Consider the following 27,785-nt stretch of genomic DNA (forward strand, 5'->3'; position numbering starts at 1 on the left):
AGCTTATTCAGAAAAACAGGTTGTTTAGTGCTTGGAAGAATATGTCCATCTCCAGGCAGCTGTGTTTGATCCTAGGGCTGTGAGGTAAGGCAGGGCTCCACTATGATCTGGGCTTTCTCAAACTAGGGAATCTCACCGAGAAGTTCCCAAAAAAGCAGTTTACTTGCCTTCGTGGCTCAAACAAAATCCATAGTTCATACATGGCTTCCAAATAAAAACAATCATAAGAAAGTAAATAAAAATGCACTATCTAAGCAAATTATTTAGCAACAAAGAAAATCTTTAAGAAAATGATCGAGAAAAAAAACCTACAATAAAATTAGGAAACAAGTTACAAAGTGTTTGAATTAAGACCCTACATATTGGTAACCAAGCTGGGCATGATGGTGCATGTCTTTAATCCCAGCCACACAAGTTTGAGGCCAGCCTCAGCAACTTAATGAGGCTATAAACAATTTAATGGGACCCTGTTTCAAAATAAAGGAAAAAAATGCCTAGGACAGTAACTCAATAGTAAAACACTCCTGAGTTCAATCTCCAGTACTGAAAAAAATATTCTCCAATTAAAAGATATAGAGTGGCTGAATGGACTTTTTAAAATGGATACCCAATTATGTTTGTTTACAACACATAGATTGAAAGTGAAGGGATAGGATAAGGTATTCCATTGATATGGAATAAAAAAGAAAGCAGAAGTAGTCAGATTATATAGATGAAATTGGACTTTAAATCAAAATCAGTAAAAAAGTAACAATGAGGAAACAACAAATTTAAATACATGTGCATCCAAAAGTCATATCACACTAATAATAGAAAGGAAAAATCAATAGACATAAAGGAAAAGATAGACTCCAATAGAATAATAGTTCAATTTCAACACTGGACACATAAAGCAGACAGGAAATCAACAACAACAGCAAAAATCCCAGCAAAGTTTAATTGCATGCTAAGCCAAATGAACCCCACAGATAATTAAAGATCTCATAAATCAACTACTAAGTACCTACTCTTTTTATTAGCCCCTGAGGTATGCTCCAGGATAGATTATATGATAGGCAAAAAAAAAAGGGTTTAACAAATTTATAAAACTTAAAGTCGTTATCAACTATCTTTTAGGACCAGAGTTCAATAAAACTAGAAGTCAACAGCAAGAAAAAAAATTGGAAACTGTAAAAATACATAGAAACTAAACAATTTTAATAAACCAATGGATGAATAAAGAAATCAGGAAGGAAAGGGAAAATTTTAATTATCTTGAAATAAAAGAAAATGGAGACATATAACATACCAAAACTAATGGGATTGTTATGACTTGGATACAAAGTGCTGTCCCGAAGAAGCTTCTGTCTTAATGCAGGAATACATGGAAGTGAAATGATTAGATTTTTAAAACTATAACCTAATCAGTCCATCCTCATTTAAATGGATTAAATTAGTGGTGACTGTAGGCAGGTGAATCATGGCTGCAAGATCAGTGGCACTGGAGGTCTTTTTCTTCTCTCTTTCTCTCTCTCTCTCTCCCTCCCTTTTTCTCCCTACCCCCACCTCTGTTTTTCTCTCTCCTCTCTCTGCTTCCTAGTTGCCATGAGGTAATAGCACTCCTCTGCCATGATCACAGAGCATTGCTTCATCCTTGGGACTAGAGCCATGGTGTCAATGGACCATGGACTAAACCTCTGCAACCATGAGCTCCAAATAAACTTTTTCTTGTCTAAGTTGTTCTAATTGTGTATTTTGATCACAGTGATGTATATCTGATTAACACAGGGCTACAGCATAGGCAGTGTGGAGAGATAAGTGTACGGCAATCAATGACTGCATCAGGTTCTCAAATCACTGCATTCAAAGGAACTAGAAAAATAAGAATAAATCAACTCAAAATTGGTAGAAATAAGTAATAGAGATCAGAGCAGAAATTGTGTCTTCAAAAAGATAAAACAGACAAATCCTTAACTGCACTAAAGAAAGTCAGAGAGAGAGGACTCAAATAAAATCAGAAGAAAAGAGGAGATATTACAAGACACCACAAAGACACATTAGATTGTTATGAACTACATGAAAAAAAATTTATAACCTAGAAATGGACAAACTCCTGGACACATGCATCTTCACAAGACCGAATTATAAAGAGGTAGAGAACCTGAAAAGACTAACTACAAGTAAAGAGATTTAATCACTAATAAAAATGTCTACCATCAAAGAAAAGCCAAGGACCAAATTTCTTCACTGATGAGTTCTTTAAAGCATTTAAAGAGGAACTGATATGAATTCTCCTCAAATTATTCCAGAAGAAGTCAGGGGAGAAGAGGAAGAAGGATGGAAATACTCAAAACCTATTCAATAGAGCAAAACCAAAGAAGAACACCAAGAAGGACGAAAGAAAGAGAAAAGGGTGAAGAAGAAAATAAATTATGAACCAATATCTGATGCGCATAAATATAAAAAACCTCAACAAAATATTAACAAGTTGAATCCAATAGCACCAAATCCCTATCAAGAGGGATTTGTCACAGGGATGCAAGGAGGGTTCAACATATGGCAATCAATAAATTAGATGCATGACATCAACAGATGAAGAACAAGACATATATTCATCTCAATATATATATATATAGAGAGAGAAAAGCATTTTATGAAACTCAATATTCTTTCTTGATAAAAATACTGAACAAATCAGGTGTAATGGGAATATTTCTCAACATAATATAGGCCATTTATAAAAGGCAAACAGCTAACACGGAATGGAGAAAGGCTGAAATCTTGGTCTCTAAGATCTGGAAAAAGACAAGCATGCTCACTTTTATTCAACAGAGTGGTAGAAGTCCTGTGAAGAACACCTAGGCAATAAAAATAAATAAAAGTTATCCAAATTATGAAAGAGAAAATATTTGGTGAAGTGGTATATTACTGTAATCCCAGTGACTCTGGAGGCTGAGGCAGGAGGATAAATATTTAAGACCAGCTTTGAAAACTCAGTGAAACCCTGCCTCAAAAATTTAAAAAAATAATTGAGGATGTAGCTTAGCTCTAAAGCACCTTGAATTCAATTTCCAGTACCAAATTGGAAAGAAAAATCAAATTATCGCTGTTTATAGATGACAGGATCTTATATAGAGAAATCCCCCCAAAACTCCATCAAATAACTTCTAGAACCAATAAAGTCATTAAACTTTTCAGATACAAGCATTAAAAAATTGTTACTGTTGCTAAATGTCAATAGCAAACAATCTGAGAGAGAAATCAGGAAAACAATACCACTTATAACAGCTACAAAAATATAAAATACTGAGGAACAAATTTAGTCAAAGAAGTGAAATATCTCTACAGTGAAAATTATAAAATATTGATGAATGAAATTGAAGATGACACTAAAAAATGGGAAGGTATCTCATTTCAATGAATTGGAACTGTCAATATTATTAAAATGTTCATATTACCCTAATTGATATATAGATTCAATGTAATCTCTATTAAATTACTAATGACATTCTTCACATAACTAGAAAAAATTATCCTAAAATTCATATCGACCATAAAAATCCCTGAAAAGTCAAAGCATCTTGAGAAAAAAGAGAATCAGTAGATATTACACTACCTGACTTTAAAATATACTGCAAAGATATAATAACCAACACAGCAAGATAGTGGTATAAAAACAAACATATAGATCAGTGGAACAGAATAGAGAGCCTAGTTGCTATAAATGAGGTTGCAGAAAAGACAGTATTTTCAATAAATTTTTCTGGGAAAATTGGATGTCTACATACAGAAAATGAAGCCTAATTAGAGACCTCTATTTCTGTCAGTCACAAAAATCAGTGCATGGATTAAACTGAAACATAAGACCTGAGGTTATAAAACTATGAGAAAAACAAAATAAGCACATGTTTTAGGACATTTAATGGGCAAGGAGTTTAGGAACAAGATCTAAAAAGGACAAGAAACAAAAGCAAAACTAGAAAAATCTGATTGCATCAACTTTGAAAAATGTTTGCTTAGCAAAGGAAGCAGAGTGCAAAACCAATGTACTGAATGGGAGAAAATATTTGCAAACTATGGATCTGACAAGGAGTTAATACCCAAAATATATAACAGAAATCCAAAACTCAATAGCAAAGCAACTGAAATAAAACATGAGTAATTAACATAAATAGGGATGTCTCAAAAGAACATCTATGAATAAAGGAAAACAGGTATATGCTAGTTATCAAGGAAATACAAATAAAAACCATGATGAGCTATCACCTCACTTAAGTAAGAATGACTTACCAAAAACATAATAAGTGTTGACAAGAATGGGTAGAAAAGGAAATACTTACACACTTTTGGTGAAATATTATGGAAAGCACTAAAGAGGTTCCTTAAAAAAATAAAAATAGAACTACCATATGATCCAGCAATTCCTTTCCAGGGTATATATCCAAATAAATGGAATCAGTATGTCAAAGTAATACTGTTTACACCCCGTGTTTATAGTAACACTATTCACAAAAGTCAAGAAATAGAAACAACCTGTGAGTTCATCAACTACTGGATAGCTAAAGAAAATTGGGTACATATATAAAATGCATCACTTAAAAATAAATTTAATTTAAAGAAAACAATAGAGTAATATGCAAAAACATGAAAAAGAAGTTTACAAAGGAACTATTCAACTGTCACTTAATCATAAAAAACTGTTCAACTTTGTTAGTGGAACAGTGATGTGTTTCATCACTCCCTAAGCAGAATAGCCTAGGTAATGATTTAGTTAAATAGGTCTCTTTATGCATCTGCCAATAACCCATGACAGATCTCCCAGTAAACAAGATAAAGGTGGAATGTTAGCAGAGACCCACTCTTTAAAAGTAAATCTTATCAGACAATGTGTACCAGACATCTTTATGATCAATTATTGAAAATAAACATAGAATTTACAAATTTATTGGCCATAGCTGGTGATGGAAGTTAATCATGTAGGCATTTTATGTCTGTGCATGGCAAAGCGTAAAACTGTATTTGTTCAAAACATATGAGCTAATCCAAATTCAAATTGTACTTTACTACAGAATAAGACAATTAAGATTCAGTGTCTCAAAGTTTCTTGCCTTCTAAAAGTAAATTATGTCTAGCTTTTGCTTATATACTTGAAACCTTTGTTAAGATTGGAGTGGGAAAATTTATGATTCATGTGAATATTCTTTGACAGTTCTATACATGTGTTAACATATCCATTATAAGAGAAATGCAAATAAATACTGGGATACCAGTCTCTACTCAGAAATTAGGAAGAAGCTGGACAACTTAAAACCTTCATTAGTGGCATCATTGCAAAATATCATAACATTTATAGGAGAATTTGATCGATAACAGCCTATAAATTTCTTTAATTTTTTATTTTTCAATAATTAAATATACATGAAATGTTGCAAAGAAATCTTCAGGGATATTCTGTTTCCTTTTATCCTCCCAATATCAACATTTTGCATTATTGAATTGAGGCTGTTGACATTGTGTCACTACCAAAATCATGATATTTAACTGTACCATCACTACAAGACTCTCTTATCCTTTATAGCCACATCTGTCCTATTCCTTCTCACTCTTTACCCCTGGCAATGATTAATCTGTTTTTCAAGGTGATACTTAGACATTTTCATAAATGTTATGCAAATGGAATCATGAAGTAAGTTTCCTTATTGATTGTTTTCCACTCAGAATAATTTCCTTGATGGTCATTCAAGTTGTTGCATATATCAACACTCCATTTATTTTTATGGCTTAATAATAATCTGTGTCACGGATTCACCACTGTTCATTCATTCATTCACTCACTGAGGTAAATATGGGTTATAGGCTATTACAAATAAAGGTATTGTGAATATTTGTGCAGAATTCCTTGTGAGCAGATAAGTCATTATGTCTATGAGTATAAATGACAGGTGATTTGGGTAAATGCATTTTTAATTTTAAAAGTACCTGCCAAACTATTCTCCACAGTGGTTGCATCATTTTACACTCCCTCTGGCAAAGTATGAGTGACCCACTTTCTCCACATCCTCACTAGCATCTGTGATAGGCATGCAGTGATAGCTTATTGTGGTTTTAATTCTTATTTCTTCAGTGGCTAATGATTTTAAGCATCTTTGTGTGTGTTTCTTTGTCAACTTTATTTTTTTCTTTAATAAACTCTTACTAGCATTTGAACATTTTCTTATTGGATTATTTATTGTTGAATTTTAAGAATTCTTTTTGTGTTCTAAATACAAGTTGTTGGGTTTTTGTTTGTTTGTTGTTGTTGTTTTTAATTCTTTAGTCAGCTTTTCTTAACTGTGACCAAAATACCTAAAAAGAAAAACATAGAGAAGGAAAAGTTTATTTGGGGTCTATGGTTTCAGAGGTTCAGTCAACGGTTGGCCAACCCATGGTTCTAGACCTGAGGTAAGGCAGAACATCATGGCCAAGGGGCATGGCAGAGAAAAGCTGCTCAGTTCATGGCATCTAGAAAACAGAAATAAGGATGAGCCAGAGGGAAAAGATGTAATCCCCTAGGGCATTCCTGCTTGATCCACCTCTTCTAGCCATGCCCCACCTGCCTATGGTTACCATCCAGTACAGTAGTCTTTACATCATTAATCAAGTAGATTAATCCACTGACTAGGTTAAAGCTCTCCATAATCCAGTATCTTCACATCTGAACATTCCTGTATTAACATGGGAGATTTTGGGTAACATATGATATCTCAGCTGTACAACTGGGTATGTGGTTCGCAAACATTTGCTCTTGGTCTTTAGCTTATCTTTCCACTTCTGTATCAAGATTTTTCAAAGATCAAATTTTAAAAAATTTGCTGAGGTCCAGTTATTTATTTTTCTGTTAATATATGATGCCTTTAGAGTCTAATCCAAAACCTCTTTGCCTAATTCTAGGTTCTAGGCCAATCCCTATTTTTTTTCTAGAGATATTGTGGTTTTATGAGTCATATTTATACCCCTGATCTACTTTGAAGTGAGTTTTTTGTAAGGTATATTAATGAGGTTCATTTGCTTGATTATAGAGCCTAATTATTTCAGCATAATTTACTTAAAAAGTCATCACTTCTTTCTTAAGTTGCTTTTGCAACTTTTCTTCAAAAATTTACTGGGCATATTTTTGTAGATATATTTCAAGATTCTTTATTCTGTTTTATTTATCTGTCTGCTCCTCTAGTAGCACCACACTGTTTTAACTAATACGACTATATAGTAAGACAGTAAGAATAATTCCTCCCAACTTATTCTTCCAGCCCCAAATAGTTTTTAGCTATTATAAAGTATTTCCCCTTTCACATAAATTTTACAAGATTGTTTATGTCCAGAAAAAAACTTGCTTAAATCTCAATAGAAATTGTGCTTAACTTGTAGTTAAATTAAGAGAAATTTGGTATCATTACTAAGATTTTTTAAACCATGAGATGGTATGTTGCTATGAATATGTAGGTTTGTTTGGTTCTTTCATCAATATTTTGTACTTTTCACATTTCATATCCTTTACATATTTTCTCAGACTTAAAACAAATTGTTCAATTTTTTAAAAACTAATTTTGTTGGCACATTATAATTATGCATAATAGTGGGATTCATTGTGATGTTGTGACATGTATGCACATTTTTTCCTTAGTATCTCCCTGTTCCTCCTCTCCTTCCTCACCTGGTCCTCTTCCTCTATTCTGTTGATTTCCCTTCTATCTTGTTTTAGTCAGTTTCCTTTAGCAGTGATTAAAAGACCTGACCAGAACAACTAAAGGAGAAAAATGTTGTTTGGGCTCACAATTTCCAAGGTTTCGTCTATGGTCAGCCAACTCCACGGGCTCCCATCTCAATGACATAGGACATCATGGTGAAAGAGCATTGCAGAGGAAAGCAGTTCAAGACATGACAACCAGGAAGAAGAGTGAGTTCCACTCACCAGGGACGAAATAGAAACCTCAAAGTCATAGCCCCGGTGACCTACTTCCTCCAGCCACATCCTTCTGCCGACAATTACCACCCAATTAATCCACATCAGTGAATTAATTCACTAACTATTGTAAAACTTTCATAATCGAATCATTCCGCCTCTGGATAGTCTTGCTTTGTTTCATACATGAGCTTTTGAGGGATATCTTATATCTAAACTATAACATAGCTTCATTAGACTCCCTTTTTTCATGTTTTGTCTTTCTAGCTTTCACATGTGAGAGAAAGCATATGCTCCTTGAGTTTCTGAGTTGGTTTATTTCACTTAATATAATGCTCACCCATTTCATCAGTTTTTTTTCTTCAGATGACATAACTTTCTTCTTCTTTATGGATGAATAATACTCCATTGTGTATATATACTACAATTCTTTATCCATTTGTCTACTAATGGACACCTTGGCTGGTTCTATAACTTGGCTATTGTGAATTTCAACATTATAAGCATAGTTTATATTATTTGAATTTTTGATGATGCCCATTCAAACTGGAGTTAGATTAAATCTAGTAGTTTGACTTGCATTTTCCTGATTAGAAAGATGTTGAAAATTTTTCATGCATTTGTTGACCATTTTATTTCTTCTATGAGAAGTTTTTGATTGATTAATTTGCCCATTCATTGACTGGATTAATATTTTGGTTGTTCTTTATAATTTTGATTCTTAATCCTCTGTCAGAAGAGTAGCTGGCAAAGATTTTCTCCCATCCTGTAAGGTCTTTCTTCACACTGTTAATTGTTTCCTTTACTGTGCAGAACCTTTTTTATTTGATGTCAAAATTCTTTGTATAATATCCCAAGCTTTAGGAATCCTATTACAAAACTGTTGCCTGCATGTGAATGTTACCAGTGTTGACCTTATGTTTTGTTCTAGCAGTTTCAGTATCTCTGGTCCGATTTCCATGTCTCTGATCCACATTTAGTGGATTTCTCTGAAGTATGAAAGATAAAGATAGTTTTATTCTTCTCAAAATGCACATTCATTTTCTCCAGCACTACTATGTAACAAAACTGTCTTTTCTCTAGTGTGTGTTTTGGGTTCCTTTGTCAGAGACCCAAAGATTGAATCTTTGTGAGTTTGTTTCTTCATCTCTATCCTTTTTCATTGTTTTATGTGCTGTTTTTGTGCCAGTATCATGCTCTTTTTGTAAATATACCTATGTGGAATAATTTAAAATTGGGTGTATATGATGCCTCCAGCATTGCTCTTTTAGCTTGGAATAGTTTGGGCTATTCTGGGTCTTGTTTTTATATATGAATTTTAGAAATGATTTCTATAGTTTTGTGAAAAATATATTCACATTTTTATAGGAATTTTGATAAGATTTGCACTGAATCTATAAATTGCTTTTGGTAACATGATAATTTTAACTATATTATTTCTGCCTATCCAAGAACAAGGGAAGTCATTCCATCTTCTACATCTTCTAGTGTATTCTTCAATTTTTCTTTTTTAGTGTTCTGAAATTTTCATTATAGAGATCTTTTACCTCTTTGGTTATATTTACTTATTTCTTTATTTATTTTGGAAGTGGTACATGCTAGGGGTATTGTGAATTGAATTGTTTTCCCAATTTCTTTTTAGAGGATTCATTACTAACATGTAGAAAAGCTATTGATACTGTATATTACTGTATTGATGTTTGTATGTTGCTTCTTTGCTGAATATATTAGCTCTAGAGGTCTTCTAGGGGAAGATTTTTGTATTTTCTAAGTATAGGATCATATCACCTTCTTTCTTGCCTACTTGTATCCCTTTTATTTATTTCTTTTGTACAATTTCTTTGGCTAGAATCTCAGGTACTTAAATGAATAGGACAGTGAGGTGCATATACTTGTCTTGTTCCTAGTTTTAGAAAAAAATGCTTTATGTTTGTTCCCATTCGTTATGAGGTTGTCATTATATCCTTTATAATATTGAGCTTAGTTCCTTCTATTTCTGGTTGGTTCAATGTTTTTATCATGAATTGGAATTAAAACACATGCTAGGCAATCTCTCTGCCACTGAGCTCCCGTCCCAGCCCCATGTCAAAACTCTTTCTGCATTTATAAAGATTATTTACATGGTTTTCCCCCTTAATTCTAATTATGTGGCAAAATCACATCTTCTGACTTGTGTACATTGAAACAAACTTACATCCCTGGAATTAAGCTACCTTGATCAAGACTTACAATCTTGTCTTAATATGTTAATGAATATGATTTGCTAATGTTTTATGAAAGAATTTTACATCTATTTTCATCAAGGATAGTGGTCTGTGGTCTTCTTTCCTCATGAGTCCTTATCTGGTTTATGTATTGGGGTGATACTGACTCCATAGAATGAATTTTGCAGTGTACCCTCATTTATATTTCATGTAATAATATGAGTAATCTGAGGAGCTTTGGGCCTGGTTCTTTAAAAGTCCTGGTAGAATTCAGCAGAGAATTCGCCTTGTCTTTGACTGAAATCATTTGCAGAATGCACAAATATATACACTAAACTGTACATTTTAACTTAATGGTCTAGGGTCAAACAGTGGGTAAGGTGTGGGAAAGAATTTATTTAATGAAAAGGGAATCTAGATTTTTTAACATATATAAATATTGATTCCCTAACTTTGAGTTAGTGAAGAGGAGAAAAGTTATTAAGCAAAAAGTAACAACTACAGAGACTTAAGGAAATGAATGATGCCCAGGAGGCACAATAGAGGACGATGTTAAAAAAAAAGGTAAGCGAATAAATGTGAGATGAAAAGCAAAATGCTTTGAAGTAGAAGAAGGAAAGTAATGAGAATGGGGACAATTTTTTTCCAGAGAATAAACACTTGGGATATATATACACAAATATATATATTCTCAATAGATAGACAAAATTTTTGTGTATGTAGGCTAGAAATGAGCCGAATAAATCCAATGCTATGTCCTCTCTTTTAAGTAAACTAGTTGATCCCACCCACAGGACTGACTGTGGCCATGACTCTGGGGATCCTCTGTGCGTATCTGTAGACAGTTGGTGGGATGGTAAGTTTAATATAATAAACCTCAAACTGATGACTTTACACAAAGGATCAATTCAACCCAGAATCTCAATTGTAGAAACAAAACCCCAAACAAAATTTCTACTTTTCAAAGATAATTGCTTGACCTAAGTCTTAAGTTTTAAATGAATTTTTAGATAGATATTTTTTAAATTTGCTAATCAGTGTGTTCAATTTTGAAAATGTCATGTGGAAGATACTAGTAACCTTAAAACTTGCTCTAAATGCATAGGACAGCAGGAGAAATAAATGTCATGTAATAAAACTTTGTTAACAAAAAAATCTAGAGTATTAGCATATTCAAAACATATATCACACTCTCAAATTTAGAATAAAATATTTTGGAGAAAAGCAAAGTATAGCTACTTATAAAGTTAGTATTTTTCCCCTTTTTACCTTGTGCTTTGGAATTTAACTAGTGTTTAAATATCACCAATTAGCATCATTTGCAATTTAAAATAATTTATCTGCAACATAAATCCATTTTTATGAAAATAGATTTTTAGTACCATAATATTGTTGCATATTAGCCTTAGAAAAATTCTGATAAAATTTCCAAAGCGCACAAAATTCCTACTAAAATTTTAACATATATTTCAAAATCTGTGGTATTTACTATTTTTATAATCAGCTTTTTCACTGCTATGACCAAAAAGCCTGACAAAAACAATTAAAGGAGGAAAAGTTCATTTTAGGGCTTGTAGTTTCAGAGGAATCAGCCCATAGAAGGATGACTCCATTCCTTGGGGCCTGAAGTGAGTAAATTATCATGAGGGAAGAATGTGTTGGAAGAAAATAGCTCATGACTTGGCACAAAGAAAACACTCCACTCACCAAGGACAAAATATTAACCCAGAAGCAAAGCCCTAGTGACCCAGCCCCTCCAATCACTCCCTGCCTGCCCACAGTTACCACCCAGTTAAGCTCTATCAGTGGATTAATGCACTGATCAGGTTAAAGATCTCATCACCCATTCATTTCATCTCTAAACTTTCTTACATTGTCTAACATAAGCTTTTGGGGGACACTTCATACCTAAACTATAACAACCATCATGATAGATTTTTCTTTACCTCAAAGCCAGATTATTTTTAATATTAACAATAATAATAATAAACTTTTGATTTTATAAACCATATTATCTCTCTAAACTTACTGAGGTTGATTCTGGCATAATTGAGATATCATCATATAACACCATCTTCTGCCACCATTCAAGAATCACATTTTGTTATCATATTTTCAGCTTTCATTCACTTTTCCAGAAACAAAAAAATGCAAATAAATTTTGTAAGTTATTTAAACATTCTAATCAATAATCTTGAGATTTGACTAATTCTTTATATACTATGTAGATTGAAAGATATATTCCTAGGAAATAGTTCCCAATATAAAATGTTTATTTTGATGTTGATAATATTGCTATGAATTTATTGATGCATGACATCACGTCTCATCAGCATCCTTATTCCCAACACATTATTGAAGCAATCGTAATGCATTCTTCTAACACCATAAATTATACACAGAGCACAGCAAAGTTATGGCTTAAGAGTACATAAGTGCTTTGGTTCTTCATAGTTTTAGATCAGTGAGCAATTTCTTATATAATGAAATTATGGAAAAAGTGGTGAATTTGGCAATCATTCATTTGCAAATGTTATTGCAAATAACACCAATGTATTGATTGAAATGATCATTTCACAATCAGAATCAAATAATGATGTCCAAAGTAATATGTCATGGGTGAAAAAGTGCTTGGCCAAAGATTAAGTTTCCCTTTAGACAACTTGGTCATATATTGCATTTGATTAGATCAAATGTTCTCCTCATTTCTGACTTGTAAAATTTATGAAAAATTAATTGCATGGCAAGAGGAAAACAAATAGAGTACTGAAAGTCTGGTCCTGAATACTTCAAAATTTTGACAAGTTCAAAAACAACCAAATGATTGTGCAATCTATTCCTTTTCAATAGATTCAGAATTACTAGTAATAAATATTACCAATTTAAGCTCTTCAAAAAGCTACTAAGCATTAAACTTTTATACCTTATTTCTTAGGAACACAATTATCCTTTTATCTAACTTGTAGAAAAATTTTATTTGTAAATACAATTATTTTTTAGGAAGAAAGACTGTTACAACTGCCTAAATATTAATTTTTTCTTTCCTGGATAGCATATGTAGATTAGATTTGATGGCCTGTGAAAGGCTACGGACCTCATCTCTTGATATTGTAAGTTGTTTCACCTTAAGTAATAATGACCCCAAGGTGATTTTATTGTAATATAGTGACAATCTTTCCATTTTCTGCCATCATTTCCATTGAAGTTTTTACAATTAGCTTATTTAACAATATATCAATGGATAAATACTGTGATAAAAAACTGACAAGAAATGTTTAATCTATAAATTTCAAAAAATATTTTATAATGGGAGTAAAAATGTGAAGAAAAGTATAATGAAAGATAATGTACCAAAATAAAAGCAATAAAAATAATGTAACCATTTTAAAAGTTTAGCACAAACTAGGATCTATAAACCAAAACGACACAATGACAAATGATAATAGGATTTCCACATCATTTTTATCAAAGACTATAGCCTGGTTAACACATATTTGGAAGGAAATTCAAAGAATAATCTCTTTTATTATGCCAGATAACTAAAATGATGTCGAAAATTTCCCCACTGCACAGAAAATGAAGTTGAAAGAGAGCATGGCATGGTGCGGAAGCAAAAATGCTGTATTAGGAATGGTATCTTCTATCAAGAGTGAAGTACCAGGTAGAAATAAAGAAAGAATGGGTGAGTGTTTTTAAAAATGTGTATAAATTCAAACATACATAGCTGAGGATTTCTTATTAACTACCTACTATTATCTTTCCCACGGATCCTATATCCATTTTAGATAAATAAAACAGAGTCAGGTGGCTCACATTGCCTTGTGTATTTTGTCTCTTAGTGTTGCTTAAGTGGCTGATATTTATATTGCATGATGCAAAGAGTTTGTTCCCTTAGCATGTCCTAGAAATGAATTAGGATTGTAGCCATCCTTATAGCTTACTGCTATGACTCAACTACTGAACCTACTTCCAAGGTCTACAAAGAAGGGATGAGGCTATTAGACAAGAGAAAAGGGACGATCAACAGTACAATTAGATATTAGATAAAGTCACTAGAGTTGCAATATATTGTTTATAAAATACTATGTTTTTCATTTTTAGATTTCCCAATCAACTGCAAAACTACACTACAATAAATATAACATTTGTGATAACAACTCTCAAAGAGAGATCAGCACTTTGCATTTGAAATTAAAAGTCAAAGCTGAAGCTAAAAGTATTGCTTTCTAAAAAGAGGCCTAATGAGGAACAGCATTGACATCTATGAGGATTTTATAGTATTATATTGCTTTTCTTTTGCAACAAAACATTGATAATATTCTGTAAATATTAGAATATTAATTATAATTATTTAATTTCCAGTATTTTCTGTAGCTCTCTATATATTGCTTTGTGTAATATGTCATATGCATTCATGGTATACCTTAGATATTTAAAATAGGAGCAGAAAAGAGCTGATTCAAAACTCTTTGAGCTGAACTAATGATTGGTCACTGCTGTACTGCAGAGTATGGGCTGGGAAATTTAAGTCACTTAGTTTTTCCAGTAAGTTTATGCCTTTCTTACTGAGTTGACTGAATATAAGAAATTTCCCATTTACTGCTTTAAGAGGGAAGGCCTGGTTTATCACATGATGAAATTCTAGATAAGAAAGAAGATTTGGAGTTTTACTACACAATGTGCGTATTTTCACTTAAGGCCTCCCTTTTCAGTTTAATATATTGTTGCTTGTCCCATCAACAGAGCATAAGAGCATACATTCATCTCTTCATCTCTCAGTTCAATTATTGTGACAACTGCTGCTTTTTGTGTATCTCTACCTCATGTAGAGAAGAGTGTTAGTCACCTTTCATCCATGTTTTCATTGACCCTCAAAATAATCATTCAAACTAGGTTTCATTTTAATTATTATAACAACAAGCAAGCTGAAATACAGAGGACACTGGAACAATGACCCAGTACTGGCTAGTCACAGAGCTGATATTACAATTACAACTTTTCTACTTCAAAGTTCATGCTATTCAAACCAAATTATTCAATTTCACTTACCAATAGGTGGTGGGTAGACTTAATCTGTGAACTAAACCCTGAGAAAACCTACATTAGACAACCTGGAAATCACCATATCCTGGACATTCTTTCTCCTAAAAGGAAACATTGCTAAAAAAATTGACCCTGGATTTTTCATTATCAACTATGGGTCAAAGAAGGAAACTTGATATATATCAAGTAATTTCTATAAACTTGGGTTCTGCAGAAACATTCAGAAAAAAATTGATGAATCAGTATATACTTTGCCAGTTCAGTGTTATGAATTATAGACATTTAAATTGACTGCTTCTCTTTTATTTCACACTGTTCCAGATTTTAGTTATGAATCAGCAGAGTATATCCCTTTGATTTTCATGAAATTATGTTACATAGAATAACACCAAAAAGAGACATACAAGTTTAATAGTTATTTGCTAATTTTATAGTGATTCTTTTGGTAGCTTCACGCAGTCTCCTTATATCTTAAAATTTAAATATTGATTAATTTAAAAATCAAGAAATATTGCTTGAACAGAATAATCATAGTAATAAATTGGATTTCATGGTAGGAATGCATGGACAAATCTTATCAAATTAGCATAATTTTCAAACACCAGAAACTACAAAGATACATGATGTTGATCATATTCATTTTTTAAAAGTCATTGGTTGTCAAAAATTTAGAGTGGTCCATTTTCGAGTCTTGAGCCATTTTGAGAAGTTTTTACTCAGATATTTCTAAAAGTATATCAAAAGTCTTTAGAAGTAGCTTTCTTGAAGTTTCTATCTTCATTGCAATTTTCCATGAAATCAAAGAAAATGCACCTGGGAAAAATAACAAAATCATTATAGTTAAATCATCCAATCTTTTTATACCCCAAGCTTTAATATGGACTCCAGATAAAAGAATAGGCAATGAGGGTGAGAACCATGGTCATTCAGTGGTCCTGCCATATATCAAGAATGAATACACCTAGAAAATGCAAAAGGTGCCTATAGAACATCATAAATTTCTTTCTGAAGTATGTTATGACATCTATACTTTGATTTAATTGATTCGTTGGCTAGCTGTTTGATATATTCTTGATATTTGTGAAGTGTTCTTTTAAAATTCTTACCTGAAGATTTATGCACTTTGCCAACAGTGCTTAGACCCAACAAAACTATGTTCTGAAAAACAGTGAAGTCACTGATTACAGGGGCTGTGTCAGTATCAACAAGGATTCGTGGTGGAAGGCCCTTCTGGGATTTATGCACTCTGATTAAAGTTGTAGGGATGCGGGATGCACCTATATATTCCACGGCAATAATCCAATTTTTCTCAAATTCTGATTCCTTTTCAGAGTAAAAGGCATATCTAAAGAATGAAAAAAAGTATTTAATTTTGGTAAATCATCTCAGATTTCAACTTCCCTCTTTCAGAAAATATGGTCTCTTGCTGATAAATAAAATTCATACTGTATCTACTTAGAAATTAGGTTTTTAATGTGGTGAATTTTGTCCATCTTTCAGGAAATGCGAAGAACCGTAATTTTAAAATTCAGTCTGGGAAGGATCAATCCATCTGCTAATGTTTTAATATTTTAAATATTTTATTGTTAATATTTTAGTTTGCATTTTATGCTTTGAATTAAGCATGTTATACTTAAAATACATAAAATAACTGAATGTAATAATACATTTAAATAATATTCCTTGGCAACATACAGAAAAAATATCAAGATTAAAGTAAAAATTATTGCTGGATTTAGACATTTTTGGTAATATTTGGTTCCTGTTGTTAGGGAGTCGCCCAAACAGTGTGCATTCTAGTAAAATAGAGGTCTAATTTTCTTGTCTAGTTTGCTAAATGGCTTCAGTTTAAAAAAAGAATCTACTGGAGGAATTCCCTTAAAAACTGAGCTATCTCATTTATTTGGGGGACAAATAACTACATTAGAAAGTAGTAAATGGTTTTATAACTATATGGCTCCTGTGTCTATGAACAGTGTAAGCATGCTAAACAATTTGCAGCTTAGCAAACATTCTTGTTCTCCATAAAACACTTTACACTCCCCATTTGACTTACCAGGAACATTTTCTTTCTTCAAAAAGTTTTCCACTCCACCTAAAATAAAATCAAGCACTTCCCACTCTTCTGTGTTCCCATGGCACTATTCACAAATTTGAAGGTTTGTTATGACATCAGATTATATTCTAATTTCTAAAAGTTAGACAATCTAATTTTATTTTGACATTACACATGTAGGATTCACCAGACAAAGAAAAAGCTTAACAGTGTTAAGTAAATCATAAAATAACCCAGAGGACACTTCTTGTCCCCTTAACCCCCATGCTAGTAGGATCCTCTCTACCCCCAGCCTGGAACTAGTAGAGTAGCCAGAAATGAATTCTTAAAGACAAGGGTTGGGATTGGTTTCAGTACCCTTAATATATCAGCTTTCTATCAAGCAAAAATGAAAGGAAATGTCAGTTCATATAGATATTGAGTTAAGAGCCACTAAGCCCTAGTAACAGCATAATGAACAAATTGCAAGGGAGACAGAGACATAGGAGAGGTGAAAAGGGATGAGGGAACTGGTTTAAAACACACAGGACACATGAACAACAGAACAGAAGAAGCCTTGAAAATGCTTCATATGAATGATTTATTGGTTAGTTAAGACCATGAGTGAAATAGAACGTATCCATAAAAAAATAAACTTTAAATGGTTCTCATAAAGAGAAAACATAGATGTCTATGAATCAACTCATCATAGAATCCCGGACCACAGAATTTGATTGGAATTTGCGTAGGCCACACAGTATTCTATCTCTCACTTAAATAAACACTTCATCATGTTTTTGCCTGAAGAAGGTAACTGATTAGGTTCTAAGGTTATTTTCCAGCCTGCAGTAGGTGAGAGGCAGAACTCCACCCCCTGACACCCTCCCACCTCCACTGCTGCTTGGTCATTTGACTTGATTTGGACACTTCATCAAGTCAGTATTAACTGACTTGATGAAGCATAAGCTTATGCTTGAAGTGAATTTTCACACTTGATTTCTCTCTTGCAACTCTGCCACTACCAGGGACAATGCCCAGACCCAGCTGATAAAGGAGATAAGTGCATCAGAGGGGAGCTTACCCAATCACCTCTACTGGTGCTGGTCAGAATTAACCCATCTGAGAGTGAGGCCAGGAAGCACCAGCAGAGTCACCCTGCTGAACCCACACATGTGAGCAGGAAACATGGTGGTACGACACTGAGGTTTAATGGTGTACATAACGCTGTTTTCTTTTGAACAAAGCTAATAAAATACTGGGTCACACAGCTTATATACTTCACAGCCAGGTTATAAACCTTGACAATCTGCCTTTAGAACCCTTGTTTTACTGTCCTCCCTATCTCTTGTCCTGGTGACTATGGTTACTGTGTACTGAATTCATCCCAGGAACCAGTGATTTGTTAACTTGGTGCCTGCATTTCTCAATTAGTTCCCAAATTATCCTGGCAGGTACTGTACACTGCCACTTTAAAAATGAGAAAATGACATTTTTTTACTCTTGGGATTCCCAGGTCAAATGGAGCCAAGATTTGAAAATCAGATCTGTAGAAATCCAAATAAAAATATTATTCTACACAATATTACTTTATTTCAAGAAACACTCAACAGCTTAGAACCTCAAAATAGCTCATAGAACTTGACAAGCAGAGTTCTCATCAACTGGATTGACAAATGAGAGGACACTTGAACAGACATTTGGAATCTTCCATGATAGTCATCACTAAGAGATTTGCTTTTCACCAATACGCCTTCAGACAGATTCAAACTGCCTGAGGAGCTATTATCAAACTTTCAAGTGAGGTAGATTAGTAGACCATGTGGATTGTAACCAAAATAAATAGTATATAGTACAACTATCCTGAAATGATCCCAGTTAACAACAGAGAAGACTATTCTAAGTTAAAGGTTTGGGGTTTTTTTGAGTAAAAATACCAATTTGTAACAAAGAGTTACACATTTGCCACCCACCAAAGCCCCATTAAAATGACAATAAGAAGAAATAGACTCAGAAAACAAGAAAGAAACCATAAAACGTGAAAGCTGAATATTGAAAAGAACAATCTAAATCCCCCAAGCAGAGAGGAAACCTCAGAATTAATGCTCATACTATTTGTAGAATTTCCCCCAATTTAAGGCAAGGTCATGCCCTCTGGGAGAAGGGGGAGGCTAGAATCAGGCAGATAGAAAGTACACAGGCAAGCATGCACACAGATGTCACCTGAGGACCTGCTGCTCACACTAGGGTAGTAGAGCAGAGGGTAGACTTGTCACAGTGGAAGGGAGGGACTGTGTCTAGGGGATGCAAGTGTCTGATGACCAGACACCTTTCCCTGCAAGGGTCTGAAAGTCCCACTTCTGGAGAACTGAAGGAACTAAGGATATTGTCATTGACACCAGCTCAAAGCTTCTAAGAGCTGCTTTTAAATATGAATGGATGACTCAGTTAACCAGATACCTCAAGAGCCTCCACCATGGGAAAAAGGAGAGAAAACAAAATGAGGAGGAAGAGGTTACATAGAAAGGATGTACCAACAGACAGCATGTAGACTTTTCAACAGAAAAATGAAATTAAAATTTAATGGAGAAATGAACTAGATGCTAAAATATTACCATCCTAGATTCCTTTACTGATACAAAGTTTCAGGCACTACTAACATGGAATTAAACTTATTCATATATGCCATGTCTCAAACAATTTTACCTATTATATACCCGTTCAGAATCACCTAGGGGCTGTGCCCTACCAAAACAATGTACAGGAAGGGCCAGGAAGTGGCTCGGAAACAGACCTTGTTAATTAGAGGTTATAGGTAGAATACTCGAAGTGGTGTCACTTAATTTAATTTTCATTTAATTTTCCTAAAGCTGAAAATTAAATGAAAAGTCTTATGTGTTTCAGAAAGTATTATAGTAAATACACAAATAATTAAGTAAGTGGTGATAGCGGTGGTATAGCCATGGTGGGGTTTTTTTGGGGGGGGCGGGGGAGAAGAAAATACTATTTGAATTATTTGACTTTTTAAACCATTTACATGTAAAAAGTATATAAATAAATACAAATTAGAGTAAATAATTTTTTTAAATCACATCTGAATTCAATTGAAAATAAACAGAAGACAAGGAATGATCTCTGCAGAGTTCTGTAAGTAGCAGCAGCAGGACCAGCGGGCCAACTCTGAGGCCTGTCTCCCTCCTCCCTCCTGGAGCAGGATACTCTACTCACATTCAGTTGTCCTATGACCTTCCTGAATGGGAGGGACAAGAGGTGCACAGGGCATTTTGCTCAGTTAAGTGAGGGCAGCTGTGAACTAGCTCTTCTCAGTATTCAAAATTCCTCTCAAAACAAAGTAATTTTTACCTTCTATTTCTGTTCCATTTGTTACTGTTAATTATACATTACAAATGTTCAGGCATACTTTTATTCTCAATTCAGCTTAAAGAATAAGGGAAAATCTTTGTAGAATTGATCTTTGAAATCCAGTTTTCAATTCCTGTGCAGGATAGACTGCAGTGTGCAAGATGAGAAGATGAGTCAGGGAGTTTGCATACCTGTCCTGATATTCTGTCCTGCTGTAAGATTTTAAGCACCTTCACGAACAACTCAGGCACAGTTTCATTATCAAGAAAAGGAATGATGATTTTTTGACCAATTTTTAAATAAATTTGGCCTGTTAGAGATACAATTGTTTTCAAATATAATTCCATTGTACAAATAGAAATAAAGACAAGGTACTTGAATATCTAAATTCATAAGGGAAAGGAAACAAAACTAAAAAGTGAAAAATCCATAGTATCTTTAAATTTTCTTTTTTATGTGTGTGTTTTCAAAGCTGGGGATAAATCTCAGGACCTCACTAATACTAAGCAAGTGTTTTACCACTGAGCTAAAGCTCTGGCTCTCTTTGAGTTTAAAATATCCATGTTTCCTGTGTTCAAAGTTATACTTTTCTATTGGTTTACTTTGTGAAACCAGATAACCTGAAAATGAAAAACATAGTCTGTGGCATTAATTTATCATCAATCAAAAATATCAAGCAAGGTTGATCATCCCTACTCAAGATCCTAGTGGGATAATTTTATCTGTTTCCCACAATCACTATAGAAGGAGCAACTGAGTCCCAGCTTCTGTGATGGGTACAGCCCCAAATTAAATCACAGACACTGCAAGGGGTTCAACTCTTCCTAGACTAATTTAATACCCAGTTGTTGAAACCATATCAACAGGAAGAGGAGAAAATGCCCTATGATCAGCCAACCAAGCATTTGCCTTGAAGAAGATTGAGTGGGTAGGAAAAAGATGAGTGAGAGGTATAAAAAAGACTCAGATATGGCTGCCTGGATTTACTTATCTACTTGTTTAATACCAGTGAATCATCCTTACTTTGTTTCTGCTTTTTGCCAAACTTAGGTTTCCATTGCCTAGAGAGTGCCATTCACTGCCAAACCCAAATCATTATTATACCTGCTTTCTGTGCCACACAGTATAAGGAGAGATTGATAATCTAGATACTGTGTGGCTAACCATGATTCTAGTTGATATTTTCTCCAGTATATGCCACTGTCATATATATATATATATATATATATATATATATATATATATATATATATATATATATAAATCATCCACATATTTATATTTTTATTTGTAAAATTAGAAAAGTTCATTGCATGTCGTTTGTTTTATAATGCAGTTCTTTTGGCTCATATTTCCTCCCCTCACCATAAAATACCTTCTAAACTAGATCATGATAACTTATTTACTCCTCATCACTGTAATTCCCATTGATTAGACCTGCTATTCAACACTAAGATTGAAGAAATACTATCACTCTAGAAGAAGAAGAAGAAAATGGTATGTATAAGACAAAAATCATTTATCATATTAAAGAGAAACGACTTCAGATCCATTCTTACCTATCTTCAAAAGATTTGACAGAGGTTTTCAAGGATATGGTATGTGCATCCCATAGGTATTTCAAAAGGTCATCAAAGTTACTAGTAGGTAACTTCAGATACTGAAAAGGAGAAACTTATTAGGATTTGAGAGACTCTAACAATTCCTTTCCCTGAAATTTAATTTTGTTCAGATTTATAATATCACAATATTCTACATGAAAGGAAGATTTTGTTTTTAAGCATTAATAGGTATAAAGCCTTTGTCTATAATCCTTTGTAAAGGGCAAAAGAAAAATTTTTATATTGAGTAAAGCACATGCATCTAGAAGAAGTAAACTTCAAATATCTACAAAGAGTCCATAATTTTATACTGGCCAGAAATCTTTTTTGTCACTTTTTTCCCACAAACATTATTAAATTATCATAAAATATGAACAGCAAGAAGAAAAAAACTATTGTAATGTTAAGTTTAATTATACCTAAATTAATGAATTAATCTAAACAACTAATAAATATATCTTTTCATTATGGATTTTATTCCATATCTATATTTGACCAATGTATTTTGTTTTGGTCATTGAATATTTAATTCAGAACAACAGATAATTGTTTGCTTCTACCACAGGTGATTAATTATTAATTTAGCTGAAATGAGATTATTGATCCAAACACAATTCTATTACCACATTTCTTCTAAAATTACAGTTTACCTGAAATTCCAATTAAGCATACTAACCTATTCACCTGCAGTAGAATAGCCTGTGTGTTGACAATTTGTATCGTAGTTTGTTTGAGGAAAGAAGAATGCATAGAATTTGTGTTAATGCTGCATTGGGGTGGTAATGTCAATGACATGTAATGCCCTAGTAAAATATATATTATTAACGTATCTAGCATAACAACGTATATTTTTATATTAAGAAAAATATTGTACAATGCACACAAAAAAAATCCTGAACAAAAAAAGTTATACAACAGAACAAATTATTTTAATATGCTAAAAGTATAAATTATAAAACTTGAAGAAGAAACCTGGTAAAAGACAATCCACTTTTTCATTATCTCAGGGAAGGATGAGTGGCAGCCAGAAACATCATAACAAAACCTCGTCTGATCCTTGGGTGGTGGCAAAAACCTGATTTGGTCTGATGATATCCCCAGAACGCCAGAATCAACCGCAGCAAGGAAAGGTATTACACTAAGAAAATAATTTAAATCTGTAAGAACAAAAGATTTATTATTACCATAAGCAGTAATAAATGTTGAAGAGCATATTTTTAAGTAAGCCACAGGTCATTGTGGAGAAATTTACAAATCCAGAAAGGTGATAACATTTTAGCACATTGAAAAAAAATATTGTACAGAATCCCTCTGGGAATCATATAGATAACTTTGTTGTGCCTCAGTTAATAATCCTATAATCATGAATATATATTGGTTAAAGTACTTGATTATAACATTTTAAAGAAAAGGGTCATTTTTAGTGGATTGGGCAATATTGATTTTTAAAGCACTACATTAGAAAGAAAGAAAAAAAAAAACTATCCCATTGCCCAGGGAAAGATACAAAACCTCTCATTGAGGTAGTACTGTGAATGGTATTTTTTTTCTAAAATACTTTAACATGATTATAGTTTTGATTAATGGATCTTTTCTATTTAACATATTTAAGTTTATCATGTAATCACTAGGTTTTTTATTTATTCTGTGTCTCTAAAGCAAATTTATTTATAAGTTCTGGCAATAAATCATTAGATTAATAAACAATTAGATTGACAATTTAATAAGACTCTTTAAAATATCTCCCTACAGATAATCTATTCCAGAAGATTTAGATACCTTAATTTAATTAGATATTGGGTTTATACTGATTGTCCCTGCATGTAGTCCTATGCTCCAGTGTAACAGGATGATGATTCAAACTACTAGACTAATCTGAGACCAATGAAGCCCAAACTCTAGATCTGTAGGTAGAACTGTTGGTGAGTTTTTGAGAATAAAGACCCAGGGTAGCACGAGGAAAAAAACGTAGGGTTATATATCATGAGTGTTACTCTGAGAAAGTAAAATTTAATGTGTTCTTGTTTCTAATAATTGGAAAATATTTCTAAAATGTTGTTCTGTAATTTATTTTCATGACTTAAACATGAAATTAAAGATATAGAAAATCATTTCTTGTTATTTTAGCATTAAGTGTATAACTGAAGCCCTGGATTACTGAATGATAAAATGGAATGCAGTAGGTATTCTCTGACGTTTATGAATTTTAATACTTAATATATTTGATCTAAGCAGAATGAAAAGCAGTGTTTTCCTAATCTCACACTTCTTAGTATTTCACTTTCCAAATATTCCCTGTCACTTTTAGGACATGCCATATAACTTTCAGCATTGGTCCCTTGGAGTTCTATGAAAAGGTGAATATATGATTATGAACATTGTGGCTAGTAAAGTCTATAGCATGACCTAAAGGCCACTAGGAACATGTAAAACTAATTCTGTTGTGTTTATTTATTAATTTATCTACACTACCAGTAATTGAACCCAGGACCTTGCTCAACCTAGTAAAGCACTCTACCACGGAGCTACACCCTCAACCCTAGATTCATTTTATTCATTTTTAAAATAAAGAGTATTGATTTTGTTTAGTCTCAGTCCCAAAGTTTTAGGTTGAATGTCTTCTTTTTGGAAATGGTAATATTTATTTTGCTCTCTAAGTGAACCTACCAGCCCACCAACTGTCCACAGAGACACACAGATGATCAGATTCATAGCCACAGTCTGTCCTTTGGCTTGGATCAGCTAATCTGCCTAGAGAGAAAATGTGCAAGAGTATTTATAATGCACAGTGTGAAACAGTTATTATCATCATTTAAGTAGATACATTTATTTGTAGATGCACATTTATTTCTGAATTACTTGTATTTGTATTTCCATCACTCTTCAGCTTTTATTACCCATATCTCAACCAACTGATTTTCTTTTCAGTAACCACATTATAGTTTTTGACTTTTGAATTTTAGGTCTTATATTTTTGGCTTTTTTAAGTATTCACATTTTTACATCCTTCTCTACCTTCTGATCAAAATTATGGGAGTTATTTTACATGGAGTAAAGAGTTACTGAGGTTGCTGTGTGAAGTGAGACGGATCACCAATTGTGATTCATGTGGTGACTGTATGTGACATAGACATTTGAAAATAATATTTATTTTCCTTAAAAAGAAATTCTCATTTTTTCCTTATTCTTTCTCTCCTTCTCTTTTCACCCCCACCCCACCATCACCACCTCTCTTCCTCTCTGTCAATAATTTATTTTTCGTCTGTGTTGGGCAATTGTCACCACTCTTTCTCATAAGCTTTTTCTACCAACAAGAAAAAATATATTTATTGACTCATGAGTATTTAAGACCAAAATGTGGGCTGGGGATGTGGCTCAAGCAGTAGCTTGCTCGCCTGGCATGCGTGCAGCCGGGGTTCGAACCTCAGCACCACATACAAACAAAGATGTTGTGTCCGCCGAAAAACTAAAAAACAAATATTAAAATTCTCTCTCTCTCTCTCTCTCTCTCTCTCTCTCTCTCTTTCTGTCTCTCTTTCTCTCTCTCTCTCTCTCTCTCAAAAGAAAATCTTACAAGACCAAAATGTATCTTCTGGGTATGCACTGGAAAGTAACTTATTTTCAAGGGGAAGCAGGCATTTGCAGAAAAAGATCTTCATGAACAAGTAGCTTCTCATTTATATCTCCATATCCATAATCAGGCCATTATAATTAAGACTCAAGAAGTTTAAATTAGTTTGACATAATGTTCTATTTGCAATGTACATCCCTTGTCTCTTCTATTCATCCTAGTATTTAAAAAACAAGGAACCACCTCACAGGTGTGCAGTAGATGCTTGTACTTTAAATATGACATTTTTTTTTTTTTGCAGCTGGTCACTATGCCTTGTATCATTGAAATTTCTAGTAGAAAAACAATGCTTAAGAGAAAGATTTCTGGAGAAGAGGGAATGGAAAATGATAGTTATGAGAAGAAAAGGGGAAAGAAAAGGAATTAACTTTCAAAACATGTATGGCATACTCAGAGTCCTATTTTTCAAACTCTTCTTGTTTGTATGGACAGATGATGAGAATGAAAATAAGAATCTTTCTTACCTGAAGTATATTGCCAGCCATGCTGCAGAGGCAATCCCCATAAAAGATTTTGTTCATTTTCTGGAGCAAATTTTGCAAAATAAGTGGCTGTTTTGTTCAATAAGATTTTATACACCCCCATTTTCTCAGAAAATACCCAAGGATTAATAATGTACATTCCATTCTCCACTGGGTAATCACTGAGTTGACCAGGACTCTCCTTCCACAGAGGAGGATACAGGTCAGAGAAGTCAGAAGCTCTTGTTAAAGAAGCAGAAAGACAACCAACTAGTACACAGGCCCAGCAAGTAAGAAAAGCCATAGTGCCAAAACACGGGATTCAAGTTGGGTCAGGGTATTTATTAGAGCATGGAGGAGGAAGTCATGATAAGTTCTTGCATCACACCTTACTATCATTTAGATTCCCCCACCCTTTTGGATCAGATAGAGATAGATGTAGAGAAAATTGGTAGGTTAGTTAATCAGTTAAAATAATTCAGTTTTGCCACCTTTTCAGTATCACCACATTGTGCCTGAAACTAAGTACAAGAGTAGGTTTCTTATAATATATAAGATGAATCTATTTTGTTAACATAAAACTTTCCAGAAGTTTTCTAGTCTACATCATGGTAACAAAATATATCACCCAATAGTGTTCAAATGCTTCCTTCTCATGTAGACTTTCACACATTTCACAAGAAATATTGACTAATTGAAACCAGAGATATTAGGATTTGTAATAATATATGAACGTATACTAAAATATTATGTGTGATCCAGTTATAAGTTTCTGCTTTGAGAAAGAAATGAAAAGCCATTTTATGGGGGGGGGGAGGACTGCTAATTAACTACAAATCTCCTTTCTCCATTTTTTTCAGAAAAAAAAAATCTTCAAATTTTAGCAAAGAACATGGTCTCCTAGAATTAGGACTAACTATCCAGTGTCCCTTACACAAACAACCATGTAACTAAGTGCTGGCCACTGGTACATAAACAGAAATGGATGGCATCCACGACTTCTGGGGCATGTTCATAAGTGGAAGGAATATGCCACTTTCCTTTCCTTCCTCCATATTGTGACTTGGGTTATGAATATAAACCTCAATCCTGATCCCTAAGCACATGACACAATTGCAGGAATTACAGAATACAAAGTTGGAGGTGCCTGAGACCAGGAGATTGTGGAACCATGAGGTTGACCTGAATTCCTACATCTGAATTTTACCTTAGAAATAATCATCTTCTCATTTCAATGATTGTCATATGGGCTTCATTCACACACAGTCAAAAAGCTATACATTGGAAAAATCTCAATTATTAGCATAACTATATCCATATCCTTCATAGTATGTCAAGAGTACTGTTCACTCTTGCTATTAATCAATAGATATTAAATATTGCTTAACATGATTTAACTCTTTATTTCTGTCATATTATTTTTCTAATAGCCACTCAATCATTAATTATTCAACTTTCCAATATAGCCACGTTTGGTAGTGCACACCTGTAATCCCAGTCATTCCAGAGGGTAAGGCAGGAGGATTCCAAGT

General features: G+C 33.3%; 1 protein-coding gene across 1 annotated transcript; it reads right to left on the minus strand.

Annotated features, from left to right (window-relative positions):
• Positions 1 to 14,581: 14,581 nt before the first annotated feature.
• LOC101978527 (protein LEG1 homolog) lies at positions 14,582 to 26,561 on the minus strand. Its single transcript, XM_078018506.1, has 6 exons — positions 26,257 to 26,561; positions 24,829 to 24,912; positions 23,134 to 23,318; positions 22,120 to 22,220; positions 16,272 to 16,510; positions 14,582 to 14,763 (listed from the first exon to the last, which is right to left on the minus strand). Exons 1-6 carry the CDS (start codon positions 26,555 to 26,557, stop codon positions 14,582 to 14,584), a joined length of 1,092 nt encoding a protein of 363 aa, XP_077874632.1. The 5' UTR covers positions 26,558 to 26,561.
• Between the last annotated feature and the right edge of the window lie 1,224 nt (positions 26,562 to 27,785).

Source organism: Ictidomys tridecemlineatus, chromosome 8 (genome assembly GCF_052094955.1).
Source record: "Ictidomys tridecemlineatus isolate mIctTri1 chromosome 8, mIctTri1.hap1, whole genome shotgun sequence".
NCBI classification, from domain to species: domain Eukaryota; kingdom Metazoa; phylum Chordata; class Mammalia; order Rodentia; family Sciuridae; genus Ictidomys; species Ictidomys tridecemlineatus.